Below are 19,364 nucleotides of genomic sequence, written 5' to 3'. Positions count from 1 at the left end.
AGAAGACCATTTACGGTAGTATTATATTACTAATATAAGATATTTATTTTTAAGTTACTCGAGATTGGGACTAGCTAAAAGAAACAGGTTTTATTATTTTGTTTTGCCAGGTCGCTTAAAGTGCATTTAACAAACGCAAAGATATTGAAGAATAAAATTCACTGGCCAAAATTAGAATAATAATGTACAGACATGTTTGACGATTATATTTGTTTCTTCATTTTAAAATGCTCAGAAACATTATAAACCTAAATGAACATTGACGATGTTTTATATGGTAAAATATTTCGTTTTCCTTTTATATATTTGTCCTCATTTATTTACAAATAATTGACTTTTAATGAACTTTCGTGCATTTGTATGTCTCACACTTTCACTGATAAAGCCTTATCAATTGTCGTCAAATGAATTTCATAGTTTTTGACGATGCATATTCTTCTACTGGGTAAGTTTTGCCAAAGTCTATCATAAATTTGTTTATAAAACATTCTGTTGGTAGATCAAAGTATATATTAAAGTGTGATATAATGTTTTGATTACCAATTCTGTAATAAGATGAAAAAGTATAAAGTGTTCACTATTGATAGTACACAGACACCAGAATAGTTTTATGCGCAGATTTTTATTGGCTGTGAATAAAATTTTACTCCATAGATGTGAGTTGAATATAAGTTTTGCTTTATACTTTAAATTCTAGGAATAAGTTTGCTACTTCACCTGTTACAATTTGATCACGTATGTAAGTATATTCTTTAGATTATTTTTAAACTGTTGCTGAACATATGTAAACAACCGAATATAGTAAATTTCTGAATATCAGCACCATTATCAATTATGAACGGGCCTTGTATTTTATATTAACAATTTTATTGAAATACTCAATATAAAAAGTGATCGAAATGGAAGTATTATGTCACATTTTAGGACTTTTATGTTGTAGAAAAATATATCTCCTATGAACAATCAATTCATAGGTGATTGGCAGAATGCAAATGGATATTGAGAATATTTGAGTATAAAATTGTACTTCTTACTAACAGATACTTTGCATTGCTACACTTGCTCGAACATTGATGATGTAAACGATTGTCACACAGTAACAGAATGCTTGACAGGCCAGGTATGATGCTTTTGGCTATATATAGAGTAAATTTCAAAATAAAAAAAATCATTTGATGCGTAAATTGTTCCTTTTTCCTCCTAAAAATGGCAACGTATTTAAGCACCACTGTAAAATGTAAATGTTCTACATGATTTTTTGTTTGTTTTCAAAATACTACATTGATTCAAATTTTATTTTACATCTTCAAATGGATGACCTGAAGATTACAATAGAAACTGGGAAAATAAAAAACTAAACATCATTATGCAAATTGAATAATTAATAAATGCAAAAAATAAAACTTAACTTATATACTAGGTTTATTCAAAAAGTTCTGATACTAAAAAAATAACAGAAAAGCAACACAGTGTTATCTTATTTCACTTTACTTTAATCCTTCAAAGTATTCTTTATATACATATATACAAAAATTCATTTCTCAACCTCTTAAGTGCGTAAGGGTAGTTTCCAAACATCAAACTTCACTCAGCGAAGGAAAGCAACGTAGCCACGTACCTAGTGTTTTTTTTATCCATTTAAGGACACGGATTAAGATCAGGATAAACGTTTTTCCAGTATAGAGACACATATTAACTAAGTCACATTTATGGGACGAATCATTATCATACAAGCCGCCACGTAAACCCTTTCTAGAGTGATGATTTTTATAAAATGTTTAACCGTTTCTAGACAATATCCCAATAAAATATTACAGTAATAGCGTTGCCACGTGGAATCGTAACTTGTACCACAGGGCCCTTGAGAACTAATGAAAATACCGTAAATAACTTCCTTTACATTCCTGGTGCTTTGAGTAATATTAGGTCTTGGCTTGTCCTTTTGAAGCTATTATTTATTATCTATGCGTCTTTCCTTTTTCTGACCAAATGTCACATGTTACAAAGTATCCTTTAGCTCTTTGCTATAGTTTTTGTATTCATTGTTATGTCGCCTGTACAGAGAAGTGGCAACACATAAGGGGTCACTTCTCCGTCGTCTGTCTGTCTGTCTGTCCGTCCGTCCGTCCCGGACTACTCCCTAGACACTATTAGTGTAATGTCTTGCAAACTTTACAGAAATGATCAAAAGTAAGTATAGTTGTGCATATCGTCGGCATTTTCCGGTGCAATGATTTTTGTTAGAGATATGGCTCTTTAATGATTTTAATTCTTTGTCAGGACTTCTCTTACACCATTAAAAGCAATTTCAATGAAACTTTACAATCAAATACTTGTGCATATTACACGGGTATTTTTGGTCGAATGATTTTTGGCCAAGTATTTTGTGGTACAAAAAAGCTTGTCCAGACTACTTATTAGAAACAATTTCATCCAAACTTTACAGGAATGATCAGTACCAAGTTAAGTTGTGCATATCATCAGCATTTTAGGGTTCAGTGATTTTTTTTAAAGTAGAGGAATTGTTATAGTCCTGGCGGCGTTGACTTTGCGTCTGCAAACTTGTACCCGGATCATAACTTTTTTAGTTCTTAGTGTATTCTCTTCATACTTGACCACAACAACCCTTGGGACAAGACCTTTCAGTAGACCACACTAACCTTGACCTTCATTCATAAATGACCTTTACCTTCAAGATCAAATGTCCAAATTTTGTCTGTTCTTTCTATTATTGGCTGTAACTTTCTTTGTTATTTTTGAATGGATTGTCTTCAAACTTGAACATAATAATCTTGAAGGATAGCTCAACTAAATTAACCAGACAGACCTTGACCTTCACTCATAAATGACCATGACTTTGAAGTCAAATTATTGAAATTTTCATTTTTATATGCCCGAAAGAATGTCTAACAATAGAGTAAGGGGCCATTGGTCCTCTGTTAAACAATAGAAAGGTCATTGGCCCTCTGTTAAACAATAGAAAATAACAATAGAAATGGTCCCTTATTCCAATTTGGCCGAACGTCCGTCAGTCCGTTAGCAATTTGGTTTCCGAAGCATAACTTAAGTCCCAGTTGGCCTAAGGTATTCAAACTTCATAGAATGATTGTCCATATTGGGTAGAAAACCCCTATCGGTTTTGGGGTCACAATGTCAAAGGTCAAGGTCACTATTACCCTAAAACTGAAAATGGTTTCCGAAGCATAACTTAAGTTTCATTTGGCCCACAGTATTCAAACTTCTTAGGATGATTGTCCATATTAGGTAGAGGACCCCTTTCGATTTTGGGTCACAACGTCAAAGGTCACTATTACCCTAAAACTGAAAATTGTATCCGGAGCATAACTTTAGTTCCATTTGGCCCACAGTATAAAACTTCATAGGATGATTGTTCATATTGAGTAGAGGACCCCTATAGAATTTGGGGTCAAAAGGTTAAAGGTCAAGGTCACTATTACCTTAAAACTGAAAACAGTTTCCGCTCAATAACTAAAGTATTAATCAACCTACAGTTGTAAAATTTTATAGGATGAACAGCCATGTCCAATACATGACCCCTATTGATTTTAGGTTCATAAGGTCAAAAGTCATGGTCACAATGATCTGTACACTGAAAGTTGTGGTTTCTTGAGCATTACTACAACTTGATGGTGGTGCTTATAAAACAGCAATTGTATATAAATGAAGGTTCTTCAGCTATAAAGGAGGATTGCTTTTTGAAGGAGGTAATACTGTATTTAATTCCCATGTCTTACAAATATTTCATCCTTACTCACAACTAAAGCACTTTCGGGCATATAATGCTCCGCCTACCGGTGCTCTTGTTTTAGCTGTAACTGGCTGTAACTTTGCTATTATTGAATGGATGAACTTCATATTAAAACAGAACATTTTTAAGGACAAGACTTTAATGTTTATCAAACTCAAATTGACCTTGGCTGTTTTATGACCTTGGCTTTGAAGGTTAAATTTTTGTTGAATTTCCACTGATTTGTGCATTAAATGACCATATATATTTATTGGTGTGTGCATGTATATTATATATAAATGCGTATATATATTAATATGCAATTATACTACTTATGCATTTTTAATGAAATTTACAGGATTGATTTGAAGGTCAAGTACTTACGCATAGTAAACGGGTTTTCTGGTTGAATGATTATTGGCCGAGTTGTGGTCCTTGAATAAAAATCGTATTTTTGTGTACAGCTGAACAAAAACTTGTCTGGACTACTCCATAGAAACTACTGGTCCATTTTATCAAAACTTTACAGGAATGCTCAATGACAAGTCTAGTTGTGCATCCTACCAACATTTTTCGGCTAATTGATTTTTGTGAGAGTTATGGCCCTGTAACGATTTTAATTTTTAAAACTTGTTCGGACAACTCCTCTTATACGACTAATGCGCTTTCAATAAAACTTTACAGAATTGATTGGTAGGTCGAGTACTTGTGCATAGTACACGGATTTTCACGTTAAATGGTTTTTGTCTGATTTATGGCCCTTGACTAAAAACGCGTTTTGTCCTGTTAAGATTGTTTGTTTCTCCTGCTAAAGTAGCCGTGCTATCCAGCTAGCTAACGGAACGTCGGCGGTGCTAATCAGGTGCCCGTTCGTGCTAGAAATAATGCACGGAAGGGCACCTGAGGTCTTCCTCCACCAGTAAAGCTGGAATGTCGCGATATGACCTATACTGTGTCGATGTGACGTAAAACCCAAAACAAACAAAACAAAACAAAAACAAAGTAGCCGCAACATGCAATTGGCTATTATGAGGCGACACATGTAATCACTGATCGCTCTTGTCTGTTTACAGGTCTGTTACCAAAGTAAACATGAAACTGGACAAACAAGAACGTTAGGATGTATCGACAAAATGGTACTAACAAGCTTAATAAAATTAAGATTATTTGATTTATAGATTCATCTAATTGGTATTTTATTGAATTTTAAAAATAAAGTTAATCTGAGTGAAATAATTCGTTACTTCTGGCATTTCTTTTATTTCATTACATCAAATTATCATATTTTGTTGATAAGTGCTTCCGTAAGTATCACATATATCTAAAGATTAACTTTTGTCGGAGGTGCATGGCAAGATACGTCCTTTTGATAATTATAATATCTGCGAAGCAAGAAAAGTTTCATTACATTTCTTATTTGGAGTGTTCTTTTGTAAATATGTAATATGAATTATTCAGAAATGTGGTGTGAATACAAGTGGTGTTGCCAGCTTAGTTGGGAGGGACGTCAATGACAAGCAAAATCAATTCTGCCAAGAATGCTGTAGCACAGATAAATGTAACAAAAATCTTTGCAACTACCCAAAAAGTATGTTCTCAAAGTTACTTACATATCAGTTGCCTATGCATTCACAAAAAATCTTAAGGACTTTAAATCAGAACCAATGTATTCCATTAGACTTGTCTATTTTCAGCTTTAAATGTAAATTGATCAATTGATATCTTAAAACAACATTATTTGAAATACCATGATATATATTTTATATTCTTTATGATTGATAATCTTAATGAACCCGTTTAAATAGCAACAAAATAAGTGAAATGTCCCATTGAATGATAATTCGTATTACAGCTAACACATGTGTTGATGACGAAAAATTTGATTGTGCATTGCTACATTCAGTATTCAACACATGCATTGTTGATGTTAGTCATGCAAAGACAGTCTGTCCAAAATATTGCGGACTTTGTCCAGGTTAGATTATGTATTCTATGTAGGGTTTTGTAGTGTAAGTGTACAACATGCAAGTTAGTCTATTAATTTGTATTGGTAATATGTATTACTATATTTTAAACTATTAATATATCCGTTTGGTAGAGATGTAAAATTACATCAACTAACAAAGCACAATGTTACGAAAAACGGGTAAACGACTGATTGGGACAATTAAACTTTATGAGGTCTCTTTTTCATTTTTATGAATTCACGATGAGACTTCAAGAGTTTACGATTTCAACATATTGAACTCATAAACTCACGATTTGAACTTCACGGACTCACGAGTGTCACTTTAAAAATTCACCCTTGGAAGCACATCGCTTTTGCAAAAGTTATGAACTATATTATAAACGTTGATTGATGAAAATATTTACTGAAAAAGATGCAAAAATAAAATACTAGTTTCAAGAAATACTATCTTCACATAAACAAAATAATAATTTTTCATGCACACATTTATTCTGTCTGTCCATTACATAGTTGATGGGAACTGGGCTGCCTGGTCTTTGTGGTCATCGTGTGACGTAACATGCAGTAATGGGACACAGTCACGAACAAGGACTTGCTCTAATCCTACTCCAGTAAATCACGGACTAAACTGTTCAGGAAATGATTCAGAAACAAGAAAATGTTTCGAAATAACTTGTCCAGGTATCAACAAAATTCATGCATGTTCATTTTGCTAGAAAGCCTCATCAGATTGTGTTTGTTTGGTATGGTCGTATCTCGAAGGTCTATGCATCTAACTGGCCTTTATGAATAGCTAACCAGTAAGAACTTATTTCTCCGCAAAAGACAGACTACTAATCTAACAGGAGTTCTAAAACAGCGGTGAAAGACGAAGTATTATTAGACTGAATGTCCGAGATCAATTGTTACCGAGATATTCCGCCTCAGCTAAGGATCGAACCAGCGACCAATGAATTACAAATACTATAGAGTTAAGCAGACATATTGCAGCATCATAAGTAATTAATGAATTGAAATACTTTTAAATATTTATCTTTCATCATTATTATAGAGATGTGCTAATATTATTTTTTTGAGATAAATATTTATCTGACATTCATTTTCGCTTTCGTTATATAGTCCGTCGATATTTGATCACTTTTGTAACTGTTAGCCAACAAATTATGCCTGATTAAATTCGGAACCAAATTTAAAGTATCCATATTGTGACTGTCGAAGAATTCTTAGAATTTAGCTCAAAATGTATTTAAAGTTAATGGTGGATGGACCACATGGTCGAGTTGGGAAGCATGCTCTGTAACATGTGGCGTAGGATTACAGAGGCGGCACCGTAATTGCACAAATCCCCTACCTGACAGATTCGGACATCATTGTTTTGGAGATTCTTTGGACGATAAAATATGCTTACCGTCTCCATGTACAGGTAAGTTGTGAAGACGCAAACTAATTAAAACTGAGATTTCCTTTCATTTTGTACTAGATACATTTTGTACTTTGGCAGCGCGTAGGTAGCAGTATATTTAATAGCACTATATTCAAGTATATTAGGTTTCAAAGCTCGCCGGCCAGCGTAAGTTATTTTTTGTAAAAAGTATTTATACGAGAATTTTGCACCCAGGATTTCAATGTTTTATGGCTTTCTAATATTCCAGTATTTTCTACATTATAGTTAAGTCCCACATATTTCAATATCCATTTAGACGTGTACACCAAAAAGGTGTATAACTGCCAACAAAGACTAGCTAACTATGGAGGGCGATCGTTGCCAAAATTCCAGACATGTAATGTGTTCCTTTTGAAAACTACTTTTGAAAATGCGAACATGTATGTCTAGCATTTTTGATTGCATTCGTGCACAGCAAATGATATGCCTCTTAATCCAATCTTTTAATTGAAGGCACCAGCTTTTAAATAACAAGTTTACATGTAAATCTTAAAAACTGACCTAACACACATTTACAAGTTCGTATCTACCATTGCATATAATACATAAGCATGTTTACACACTTGTAGATATACATATATGTACCTGAAAAACACAAATGAAATGTAAAACTCGAATGCAGAAAATATAATTTAATAAAACGTGTTTCCAGTCGTAGAACTACAACAGTACATTTACACAGTTACATGTTTAAAATGACAAAAGTAGATTCACAAAGTTAAACGATTTTAAGTCATGCATGACGCCCCGCCCCTCTCTGAGTACTTACGATCTTCTATCACGGAAATGTACGGACAGGTATAATACCCGTCGCCTCTCTCCTATTTCTCAATAAAGTGAAGGAAAACACGGCGTCCATTCTAACTTTTTTTTTATTTCTATAAAAAGTCCAATATAATTTGTATCAAATGAAAGATTACTCCATAAGCTTTCTATGAGTGCCTCGGAAATAAAAATGAATTAAATAGATGTATTGATTTTTTTGTTTGTTTTTTTTAGTCTGAAAATAACACTCTCGAATTGGTAAGAAAAACACGGCGTTCCCTCCAAACTTTTTTTTTATTTCGTAATATATTTTGATAATTTTGGATTGAACTAAAAGTGTGATTAATACGATTTATGATATATAATTATATACTGCCTCAAAATAAAAAGGAATTAAATCAGAATGAATTAACTTTTCGTTAAAAAGTTTATCATGTTACTTTCTGTAAAATAGAGAAAATAAGAATCCCTAAAGAACGCTCAAAACGACAAAATTGAGAATGTTGCAGGCCGGTTTGATTGAGCCTGCTCATGGACGGTAATGGAAAGAGCAAGTTATCGTCCACGCCCCCCCTAGCACCGGCTTAAGCAAAATTCAACATGAACTGGTTCAATTTTGAATTTTGAAACATCCGCAGATGTGTTAATATGGTGATTATCATGGAACATTCAATGTGACACGTAAGTGCCATACCATGAAAAACGGCATATGATCCCCAAGTAAAAAAAAAAAAAAAAAAACACACACACTCTGAAATTCAGTAAGAGAAACATGGCGCCCCTACTTACTTTTTTTATTTCTTGGTCAATTTTGAAAATTTTAGAATATGATAAACAAGATCATCAAGGAAAGGCGGCGTTGATAAATTTAGACTCAAGTAAAAAAATTCTGGAAACAAAGTGATCCCTCGGAAGCATTAATCACAACAAAATTACATAAGAATTGCAGACTCGGTTTGATTGAGTCTGTACATGAGAGATAATGAATAAGTGCAACATCCCTCAACGCCCCCTAACACCGGATTGAGCGGTACTCAATTCTCAACACTTAATAGTGCTTAAGAATCCTTAATGAACTTTCTAGTGATGCCTTAAAAATGAAAATTAATTACGTAGAAGTATTAAAAATTTTGTTTCTAACTTATCGTTGTTTTTTTTCTCTCTTAAATCCACACTCATATATTCGGAAAAAAAAACGTCGCTTCCTTTAGATACTTTATTCAAAAAGGAAAAAAAATATTGAATGAAGTTAAGACCATAAGTTTTGAACAAGTATATTAAAAATCTTGAAACAAAGTGATCCCTCGGAAGCATTAATCACAACAAAATTACATAAGAATTGCAGATTCGGTTTGATTGAGTCTGCACATGAGGGATAATGAACAAGTGCAACATGCCTCACGCCCCCTAGCACCGGCTTGAACGGTACTCAATTCTCAACACTTAATAGCGCTGGCATCAATGATCTCGAAAGACCAGAAAAATATAACAACACTGAAGTGAAGTACGGGGCAACTTTTTACAGCTGCCTCACGGCACTTGAAACCTGTTGTTGTGAAGTATAAAAATCTGGAAACAAAGTGATCCCTCGGAAGCACTAATCACTACAAAATTACATAAGAATTGCAGACTCGGTTTGATTGAGTCTGTACATGAGGGATAATGAACAAGTGCAAAAAGTTTTTATTCATACTGAAAATACCTTATTAAAGATTGTACATATGTGCTACGGATAAGTATTTTCTTGATTTCGGAAAGGAAATCTCGGTGGCCGCTTTAAAATATACTTGCATAGTTTTTGTTGAAAATGAAATTTGTGCCAATACATTTTTCAATGATACCAATAAGAATATTGGGTGGTTTTTTACATTATTAATAAAATCACTCACTTGAAGTTGGTCATTGTTTCCCTTAAAAAATTTCCCAATCGCCGATGTTTCTCAGGAATATATGATAAACAAGATCAACAAGGAAAAGGCGGCGCTCAATGAACGCAACCCCACATGACCCAGCAACAAGAACAAGTGGCAAGAAGCCAAGGCGGACCCAAAACAAAACACATGACAGGGCACTAGGCAAAGCACGGACAGGCTAATCACTAAAATGATAAATAATTTGTAACTGATAAGAACACGATGTTAAAAATAAGGTAATGCATAAGTTATCTTCATCATAAATGGTAAAATCAGCAATTTTCAAGTGATGTTGTTACTGACAAAACTTTTGTAACAAATGTAACATATATATTTTATGAAAAATGCCGTATGTTGTCCTTCAGTTTTATTTAAAAATATGGGAGAGGCGCCGTTTTATACCTGTCCGCAATAGAAGTTCGTAAATACTCCGAGAGGGGCGGGGCGTTATGCTTGACTTAAAATCGTTTAACTTTGTGAATCTACTTTTGTCATTTTAAGCATGTTACTGTGTTAACGTACTCTTGTAGTTCTACAACTTGTAACACGTTTTCTTAAACTCTATTTTCCGTATTCGAGTTTTACGTTTCATTTGTATATTTCAGATCTATAAGTGTGCAAACATGCATATGTATTGCATGCAATGGAAGATACGAAATTGTAAATTTGTTGTCGTTTTTGATGTTAGTTCAGTTGTTACGATATATATGTAAACTTGTTATATAAAGGCGGTAACCTTCAAATAAAAGATTGAATTGAGAGGTTTACAATAAAAATGGTAGGCATACAAGTTCGCATTTTCAAAAGTTATTTTAAAAAGGAACACTTTACATGTCTGGAATTTTGGCAACGAACGCCCTCCATAGCTAACGACTACATGTATATGCAGCTGTTCTTTTAAGATTGATAGATAAAGCCTTCTTAGGCAACACTAATGACAAATTATGAATGGTACATTTGTATTTTACTTCCTTATATGTTTTCTTTTAAAATGATGCTAAAATTACATCTTACATACACTAACGCCACAGGGTTTATCCTTATCAGTCGATATAATTTATATTAGAAAAATCTAATCTACGGCAATTCGTATACGGCGTAATAGCCATCCTTTATATGCATTTCATTCATTAAAGCACCATAATGACGTCATTTTAAACTGACATGGGTTACAGGTACCTGAAACAAACTTTAATGTTCTATTTGGGTAATATACCATAATAAGACTAAAAGGTAGAAAATGGCTGCTATGCATGGCCATATAATTTGCTGAGCACAATTTTAATTCCACACACTGTATCATTTAAACCAATGTTTTTCACATAGATCATGTATCTCTCTAATAGGAAATATCATCCAAATTTTTTTAATTCATATCACAATGGTCCGAAAAATCCAAAAGTTTCCTCAAAATAGCCAAAAACTTTAGGGCACTCGCATTTTTTTAATTGGGGACCATACGCCGCTTTTCATGGAATGGCACTACTGTGTCTCATTGAAAATTCCATGATAACCGCCGTATGAACACATCTTCGGATGTTTCTGAATTCAAAATTTCACCATTTTCGTGTTTAAATGTTGAATTCTGCTTAAGCCGGTGCTAGGGTGCGTGGACGCTGACTTGCACTTTCCAGTACCGTTCATGAACAGGCTCAATCAAACCGAGCCTGCAACATTTACAATTTTGCCGTGTTGGGCTTTCTTTAGGGATTCTGTTTTTCTCTATTTCAACTTGTTCAAATATCGACGTCCAGCTATGTGACAATAAAAATCGCTAACCACGATTGTTTTCTGGGTAAATGAACACATTTCGTGCTGATTTTTATGACTGGCAATTGCTTAACCCAAAAAAGTTTCGGACAAAAAAATATCTGACAAACGTATATGATAATGTACCTTCAAAACCTTTTGTGTTATTATAGTATGTAGCCCATTGTAACATTTAAAAAAAAGTTAAGTCACTGTGACATGGGTGAGAGCTGAAGGTAGATTCATCGAGAACCAATGTAAACATAAAACAATTCACGTCTGACACGAAAGATTAAGATAGTTGAACATTTTATAAATAATTCTTGAAAAATAAGGTTTAATATATTTCCTTATCACATAACCGTGCCGTTTTTACGCCTCCATAAAAATGGTATTGCGTCAATGAAATATGATTTTTTCAAACAAGTCTTATTTTGTATATGTGATAAATAGAATATGATATTCGTGTAGGTTCATTACTGAATTAATTGAGCTCGCTGAATAAAATATTATTATGCTGGCATAATATAATTTTATTCAACTCGTTAAATAAGTTCAGTATTTAACTTACGCTCATTCAATATCTTCTATATTTTTATTTCTTTTGTTTTATAATTTTTATCCTTACCGAAAGTAGGGTGCAAATTGAACAGTCTAATACGAAAATCGGCAGCGGATATAAACTCCACTTGACAAAATAGACTTAGTTATCTCACTTATATTGTGGCTGATTTAGCACACAAAGCATCAAACGGAGCGATGTCGAACTTTCGTCTAGTCGTCCTGTCACTAAGGATGCACGCCAAACGACGCATTGTCGTGCGGCGTCTTGTCGTGATGTCACACTGTCGCTCGGTTCAAATCGAAGGATTGGCTATTTGTGCGTATATATATAAGCCAAGCGAGAAGGCGACACCGCGACAACGCGTGGCACGACAACGCGCCATATGTCGTACTTTGCTGGCGACAGAACGACAAGACGACAGTGAGACAACGCACCGTTTGGCGCGATTCACTAGCGACAAAGCGGTCGCTATATACAACGCAACGCGCAAAGTGTATTAAATCAGCCACCATACCCTTATTTTATCTTGTTAGAATCGTAAAATCATTGTCAATTTCTACGCATCAAAACTTCTAACCGGTGTTAAACAGCCGATGAACGCCGCTTGACTGGCTTTATTTCTTATGTAATCAAGTTATTGAAGTGCATTTGAACGTAGCTCCTCTGTTCTTTTTGTAAGATGGAGGCTGGACAAATTGGGGTGATTGGAGTGAATGTACTCTGTCTTGCGGAACTGGGATAAAGTCGAGATCACGCAATTGCACACATCCTAGCCCTTCGCCATTTGGAAAATATTGCGAGGGAGACCCTTTACAAACAGTATCTTGTAACGTGAAAGTTTGTTGTAAGTTGAAAACTTTTTCTTGTTGACGCTAGCATACGAGATCTAGATCACGAGGACCTTAAATTCATGATTCTTTTTTTTTAAGTTGTCAAATGTTTACATGTAAATTTAAATTCAGCAAAGTATGCTAACAGTTTCTGAAAAATTAAGAACAAAGCTATTACACTATTAGAGTTGCATTAAAGTTGAAAAGATGCGCTGGTAAATACTATTTTATACGGATGAGGAATAAATTGGAAAAATAATTTATAATAGTTCATGATATTGACACAGAAATGTTTTATTGCGAACACTCATTTCAGTCCTTACAGTTGCATTTATGGCTCGAACTGTGCAAGACTACAGTCCCTCTGTTGGTGATGTGATGATCTTTGGTACAACAATGGCGAACGAAGGACAAGCTTACAATAACTTAACAGGAATCTTTACAGCTCCTGTTAATGGAATTTACTCATTTAATACCCAATTTTGTTTACATAACAATAAGTTTTTGTACTTTGCTATTACTCTGGATGGTGCCCCCTTTGCAACGAGTCAGGTATATGATACCACTGTCGATAGGTGTAACTCCGTTAATGGATTAACATATCTTAGTGCTAATGCAAAAGTCTGGGTAAAATGCACGACAGTTACGGGCACCAATGTCCTCTATCAAGATAATGGTTTTCATATCAACTCCTTTTCTGGATTTCTTATCCATTAAACGTTCAATTGCATAGTTATAGAAAGTAGCAAACATTATCGCAATAAATACCTTATACTACTGCATTTCATTCAAGTTATGACTTTTTTATTTTCCTTTTTAACAGTTTTCTTTCGGATTTCATATTGTTTTAAAACTTAACTTTAATGCAGCCATTACCACTTTCTTAAATTTAAATAGGTGGTAGTACGTTAGTATCGATATTTCTCGCAAGTTAATATAGCTTTACTGAATTTAGTGCAATGTCTTTTGTGAGTTTTTTAGCTCACCTGTCACAAAGTGACAGGGTGAGCTTTTGTGATCGCTTTTCGTCCGGCGTCCGTCCGTCCGTCCGTCCTTCGTCCGTCCGTAAACTTTTGCTTTAAATGACATCTCCTCATAAACCACTGAGCCAATTTCATCCAAACTTCACAGGAATGTTCCTTTGGTGGTCACCTTTAAAAATTGTTCAAAGAATTTAATTCCATGCAGAACTCTGGTTGCCATGGCAACCGAAAGAAAAATCTTTAAATATCTTGTTTTAAACAACCCTAAGAGCTAGAGCTTAGATATTTGGCATGAAACATCTTCTAATGAGTGTCTACCAAGTTTGTTCAAATAAAAGCCCTGGGGTCAAAATTGGCCCCGCCCCGGGGGGTCATTGATTTTCCCTATATGCATATAGTAAAAACTTAAAAAATCTTCTTTTAAAGAACTGTAAGAGCTAGAGCTAAGATATTTGGCATGGAACATCTTCTAGTGAGTGTCTACCAAGTTTGTTCAAATAAAAGCCCTGGGGTCAAAATTGGCCCCGCCCCGGGGGGTCATTGATTTTCCCTATATGCATATAGTAAAAACTTAAAAAATCTTCTTTTAAAGAACTGTAAGAGCTAGAGCTAAGATATTTGGCATGGAACATCTTCTAGTGAGTGTCTACCAAGTTTGTTCAAATAAAAGCCCTGGGGTCAAAATTGGCCCCGCCCCGGGGGGTCATTGATTTTCCCTATATGCATATAGTAAAAACTTAAAAAATCTTCTTTTGAAGAACTGTAAGAGCTAGAGCTTAGATATTTGGCATGAAACATCTTCTAGTGAATGTCTACCAAGTTTGTTCAAATAAAAGCCCTGGGGTCAAAATTGGCCCCGCCCCAGGGGGTCATTGATTTTCCCTATATGCATATAGTAAAAACTTAAAAAATCTTCTGTTAAAGAACCCAAAGAGCTAGAGCTAAGATATTTGGCATGAAACATCTTCTAGTGAATGTCTACCAAGTTTGTTCAAATCAAAGCCCTGGGGTCAAAATTGGCCCCGCCCTGGGGGTCATTGATTTTCCCTATATGCATATAGTAAAAACTTAAAAAATCTTCTTTTAAAGAACCGTAAGAGCTAGAGCTTAGATATTTGGCATAAAACATCTTCTAGTGAATGTCTACCAAGTTTGTTCAAATAAAAGCCCTGGGGTCCAAATTGGCCCCGCCCCAGGGGGTCATTGATTTTCCCTATATGCATATAGTAAAAACTTAAAAAATCTTCTTTTAAAGAACCCAAAGAGCTAGAGCTAAGAAATTTGGCAATAAACATCTTCTAGTGAATGTCTACCAAGTTTGTTCAAATAAAGCCCTGGGGTCAAAATTGGCCCGGCCCCAGGGGGGGGGGTGGGTCATTGATTTTCCCTATATGCATATAATAAAACTTAAAAAATCTTCTTTTAAAGAACCGTAAGAGCTAGAGCTTAGATATTTGGCATGAAACATCTTCTAGTGAATGTCTACCAAGTTTGTTCAAATAAAAGCCCTGGGGTCAAAATTGGCCCCGCCCCAGGGGGTCATTGATTTTCCTTATATGCATCTAGTAAAAAACTTAAAAAATCTTCTTTTAAAGAACCCAAAGAGCTAGAGCTAAGATATTTAGCATGAGACATGTTCTAATGGGTGTCTACCAAGTATGTTCAAATAAAAGCCCTGGGGTCAAAACTGGCCCCGCCCCGGGGGTCATTGATTTTCCTTATATACATAGCAAAAACTTGAAAATCTTCTTTGAAAAAACCTAAATAACTAGAGTTTAGATATTAAGCATGAAACATCTTTAAGTAAATATCTACAAAGTTTGTTCAAATAAAAGCCCTGGGGTCAAAACTGGCCCTGCCCGAGGGGTGTCATTGTTTTTAACTATATGTGTATAGTAAAAACTTAAAAATCTTCTTTTAAAAAACCCAATGAGCTAGAACTTAGATGTTTTGCATGAAACATCTTCTTATGGGTATCTACCAAGTCTGTTCAAATAAAGCCCTTGGGTAAAAATTGGGCCGAGGGGGGGGGGGGGCTATATACAGGTGAGCGACCTCAGGGCCATCATGGCCCTCTTGTTTCCTTTTTTTGTGGAGGGTTGAGGGGCGGTTTTATGGCAAAAAAATGGTAAAACACATGTAGTGAGACTAAATGATCATTGCACTGTTAATCAAAGTGCTGCAGCACTGAATGCGACGGACATTGCAACCGGAGAGACATTAATTAAGGCTTCTTTTAGAAAAAAAAAAAAAAAAAAAAAAAAAAAACAAAAAAAAAAAAAAAAAAACACAAAATATTTAAACAGAGAAAATTTTTTCCATACAAGTTCGAGATTTGTAGAGCAATATATTTTGTGTCCCAAATTGATATAATTCAGATTTTCTACTTTCAAAGCACTTAAATACAGAATGAAATTTATGCCTAAAAACTCTGGTCAAACTTGTAAATCAGTGTCCTTGTCGATTTATTCTAAGAAATGATATGTAAGTAGAAAAAAAAAAACTATCAAACGAAATATTCTAGAATAAATCCAGGCAAATAACTTCAAACATAATAACATTATACATTTGAGAATGCTATTTAGAATTGCTTCGTGTTATATCATAGTGGGCATACAGACAATAAAATATAAGTCATTTGTATTTTTTATTTCTCTTGGATATGTCTCATTAAAAAAAATTGGTTAAAATCATCAGAAATTAATAGTGTATTTCTTAGATTTTTTTATTTACAAGGTAAAGATGTAGAGGCCAGAGCACATCGTTTTTATTTTAATTTAAAATGTCACATAAGCACTACAGTTGTTTAGTTGTCCTTTTCAACTTCACACTAAATTCCATTTTCAACTTGTTTGCTTTCTAACAATTGTATAGCATTTCTAAAAGTATTGCATTACAATCCGCTGGTTTATTAATTACATGTTTAATGTGTACTTCCTAATCGCCTGTCCAAAAATCAGAACAGGTGAAGCAGAATCTTTTTTTAGAATAGCGAAGGTTAACTCATATCATGACCTAGTAAAATATGTAAACAAACCACAAGAATCGGAAGTAGAACTGATATTATAACTTCCTTACCATGAAAGACTACATGGCGGTAAAGTGTCTTACATGCATTTTCAAAAATAGATATTTATACTAGCCATTGTACTGTATCTAATATATTAATAACTGCTGAATATTCAGCTAGACCCGCGGTATGAGTCACGAAAATAGTTCTTCTTTTATTAATGCGCGAGTTATCCTAGAGTCACGAAAAACTTTTGATTTGTTAAAATAATGTTTTGTATAATGTAGAAATATTTATTTTCCTACTAATAATGTCTTGGAATCAGAGGTTACACCTTTATTGAAGTATAATTTGCTGTCCTACTTTCTCGACAGCGGTAAATCGTTTCAGCAGTAATTTGCATATTGCGCAATAATACTACGGGACTACAACGTTTTTATCATAATATACGTTTCATATTTTAACTTGGATAACTTTATTTGAAATTGAAAAGGCTAAATATGCAAGACATTTAAGATATCCAGACAAAGTATGGGAGTTTTGAAGGATCAAATTCATGTACTATTTCTTGGGCTGTTAATTGGTTTAGGACACATTCATTGCGCGAGTGTAGCCAACGAAATCCCATGTGTAGATGACTTAGCTCTGAACGCGCCCGAGGGCGCGTCCGTCGCAAAAACCAAGTAATACAATAGAATTTGTTCATTGTCAGGTCTCTTAATTCTAACAATTCTATCATCGTTTCTTTTAAATTACACTTAATGTTATAATGTTGAAAATTTCGCTGAATTTCTGTTTCATTTACAAACATATCTAATATCTATAGTGACATTTTCTTTTCTTTTTGAATTATGTTAAAATTGAATTATACGAATTGAAACCACATGAAATAAACTTCTTGAAATTTCATAATTACTTGTGTAATTAAAATATCCTTGAATGGGTTCTAAATCCTGACATGTTTAATAAGAGAAATCCTATAATTCTTTTTTTATAAATCAGCATTTTCAAAATAAATAATTTAATTTTGTAAATATGAAGAATTATGATTACGTAACAAGTCGTTCTTTTAGATTGATCTGTATACAAAATTGTAAGGTAAGTATATGTAACTCTAGTATGTTCAAACATTGCATTTTGCTTTATAGTAATTAAATGATAGGAGTGATAGAATATGAGATATAATCACTAGTATAACATATTATACCTAAATTGGAACACCAAGAGCAAATAGGGAAATGTTTTAACTACAGCCTAATATTTTGACTTGTCTAGTCAAGACAATACTACACTCTCTTTAAAGCTTGATTTATATTTACAACAAAAGGCAAACGAAGGAATAAGAATAATATACCGTGCTACAAATACCATGATTTATAACTAAAGAAAATGAAAGCTATTCTCATAGACAAAATAAAAATGCTCTGCCATAACTTACTTTAAATCTTTTGAATAAGTTACAGTTGTACACTTTTTACTTGTACTCGTATCACCTATTGATTTTAGCATTTTATAAAATATTAAAAACTTGACACTTGATGGAATTTTCATTAATGGATCAAACTATCACTATATAGAGTGTGAAATGTGTGCTGACTTTACGATGTAAAAGCAATTATTGATATAAGCACCTTTTAAAGTAACTTTTTTTCCATTTAAAATTTATTGAATGAAATTGAATAAAACTGTTGGGCAATGAGATGTTAACATGATCGTTTGTTTCATACAGCTTCTTATCACATACCCGTGCCGATTTTGCGACTCCGTAAATATGGTATTGCACGGCCGTGCATATATTTTGACGTGACGTCATTGGCGTTATACAAACATAGTGTAAAGACGCGCTAAATCTTAGCGTTATACTATAGGCGCGTCAATGAAAAATGACTCTTATTTCACTTTAAACGGACTTTATTTTGGGTATGTGATAAATAGAATATTAAATTCGTGTAAGTTCATTACTGAATTTATTGCACTCGTTGAATAAAATAATATTATGCTCGCCAGAGGCGAGCATAATATTATTTTATTCAACGAGTGCAATAAATTCATTACTGAATTTATTGCACTCGTTGAATAAAATAATATTATGCTCGCCAGAGGTTGAATAAAATAATATTATGCTCGCCAGAGGCGAGCATAATATTATTTTATTCAACTCGTGCAATAAATTCAGTATTGAACGTACACTCATTCAATATCCTCTATATACACTACAGTAAATTAGCTTAACTAGGTAAACGGCGGCACGATAAACTGACACGGTGCAGCTATAATATGCCTGGTATAGAAAAAAGATAACGTCGTGTTTATACAGAAATGATGTGCTCGTATACAAACGTGTTTTTATAGGAATTTTACTTTAGTTCTTTATATTTTACTTCTCAC

At 33.8% G+C, this 19,364-nt stretch overlaps 1 protein-coding gene across 1 annotated transcript; it reads left to right on the top strand.

Annotated features, from left to right (window-relative positions):
* The first annotated feature begins 368 nt into the window (after positions 1-368).
* LOC132756657 (thrombospondin-1-like) lies at positions 369-13,770 on the top strand. Its single transcript, XM_060747788.1, has 10 exons — positions 369-445; positions 698-739; positions 1,041-1,120; positions 4,822-4,884; positions 5,207-5,336; positions 5,601-5,723; positions 6,228-6,398; positions 6,970-7,140; positions 12,833-12,997; positions 13,300-13,770. Exons 1-10 carry the CDS (start codon positions 427-429, stop codon positions 13,698-13,700), a joined length of 1,365 nt encoding a protein of 454 aa, XP_060603771.1. The 5' UTR covers positions 369-426; the 3' UTR covers positions 13,701-13,770.
* Positions 13,771-19,364: the final 5,594 nt, after the last annotated feature.

The sequence above is a fragment of the Ruditapes philippinarum genome, unplaced genomic scaffold (genome assembly GCF_026571515.1).
Source record: "Ruditapes philippinarum isolate M1 unplaced genomic scaffold, ASM2657151v2 ctg1287_1_1_1_1, whole genome shotgun sequence".
Lineage (NCBI taxonomy): Eukaryota > Metazoa > Mollusca > Bivalvia > Venerida > Veneridae > Ruditapes > Ruditapes philippinarum.
The sequence above is the reverse complement of the archived record's forward strand: the minus strand, read 5'-3'. Positions and strand labels throughout refer to the sequence as shown.

Excerpts from the sequence above, each read along its gene's own strand:
- LOC132756657 (XM_060747788.1), top strand. Across the intron at positions 4,885-5,206 it reads TAGGATGTATCGACAAAATG|AAATGTGGTGTGAATACAAG; the intron begins GTACTAACAAGC and ends TGAATTATTCAG. Across the intron at positions 6,399-6,969 it reads TTTCGAAATAACTTGTCCAG|TTAATGGTGGATGGACCACA; the intron begins GTATCAACAAAA and ends ATGTATTTAAAG.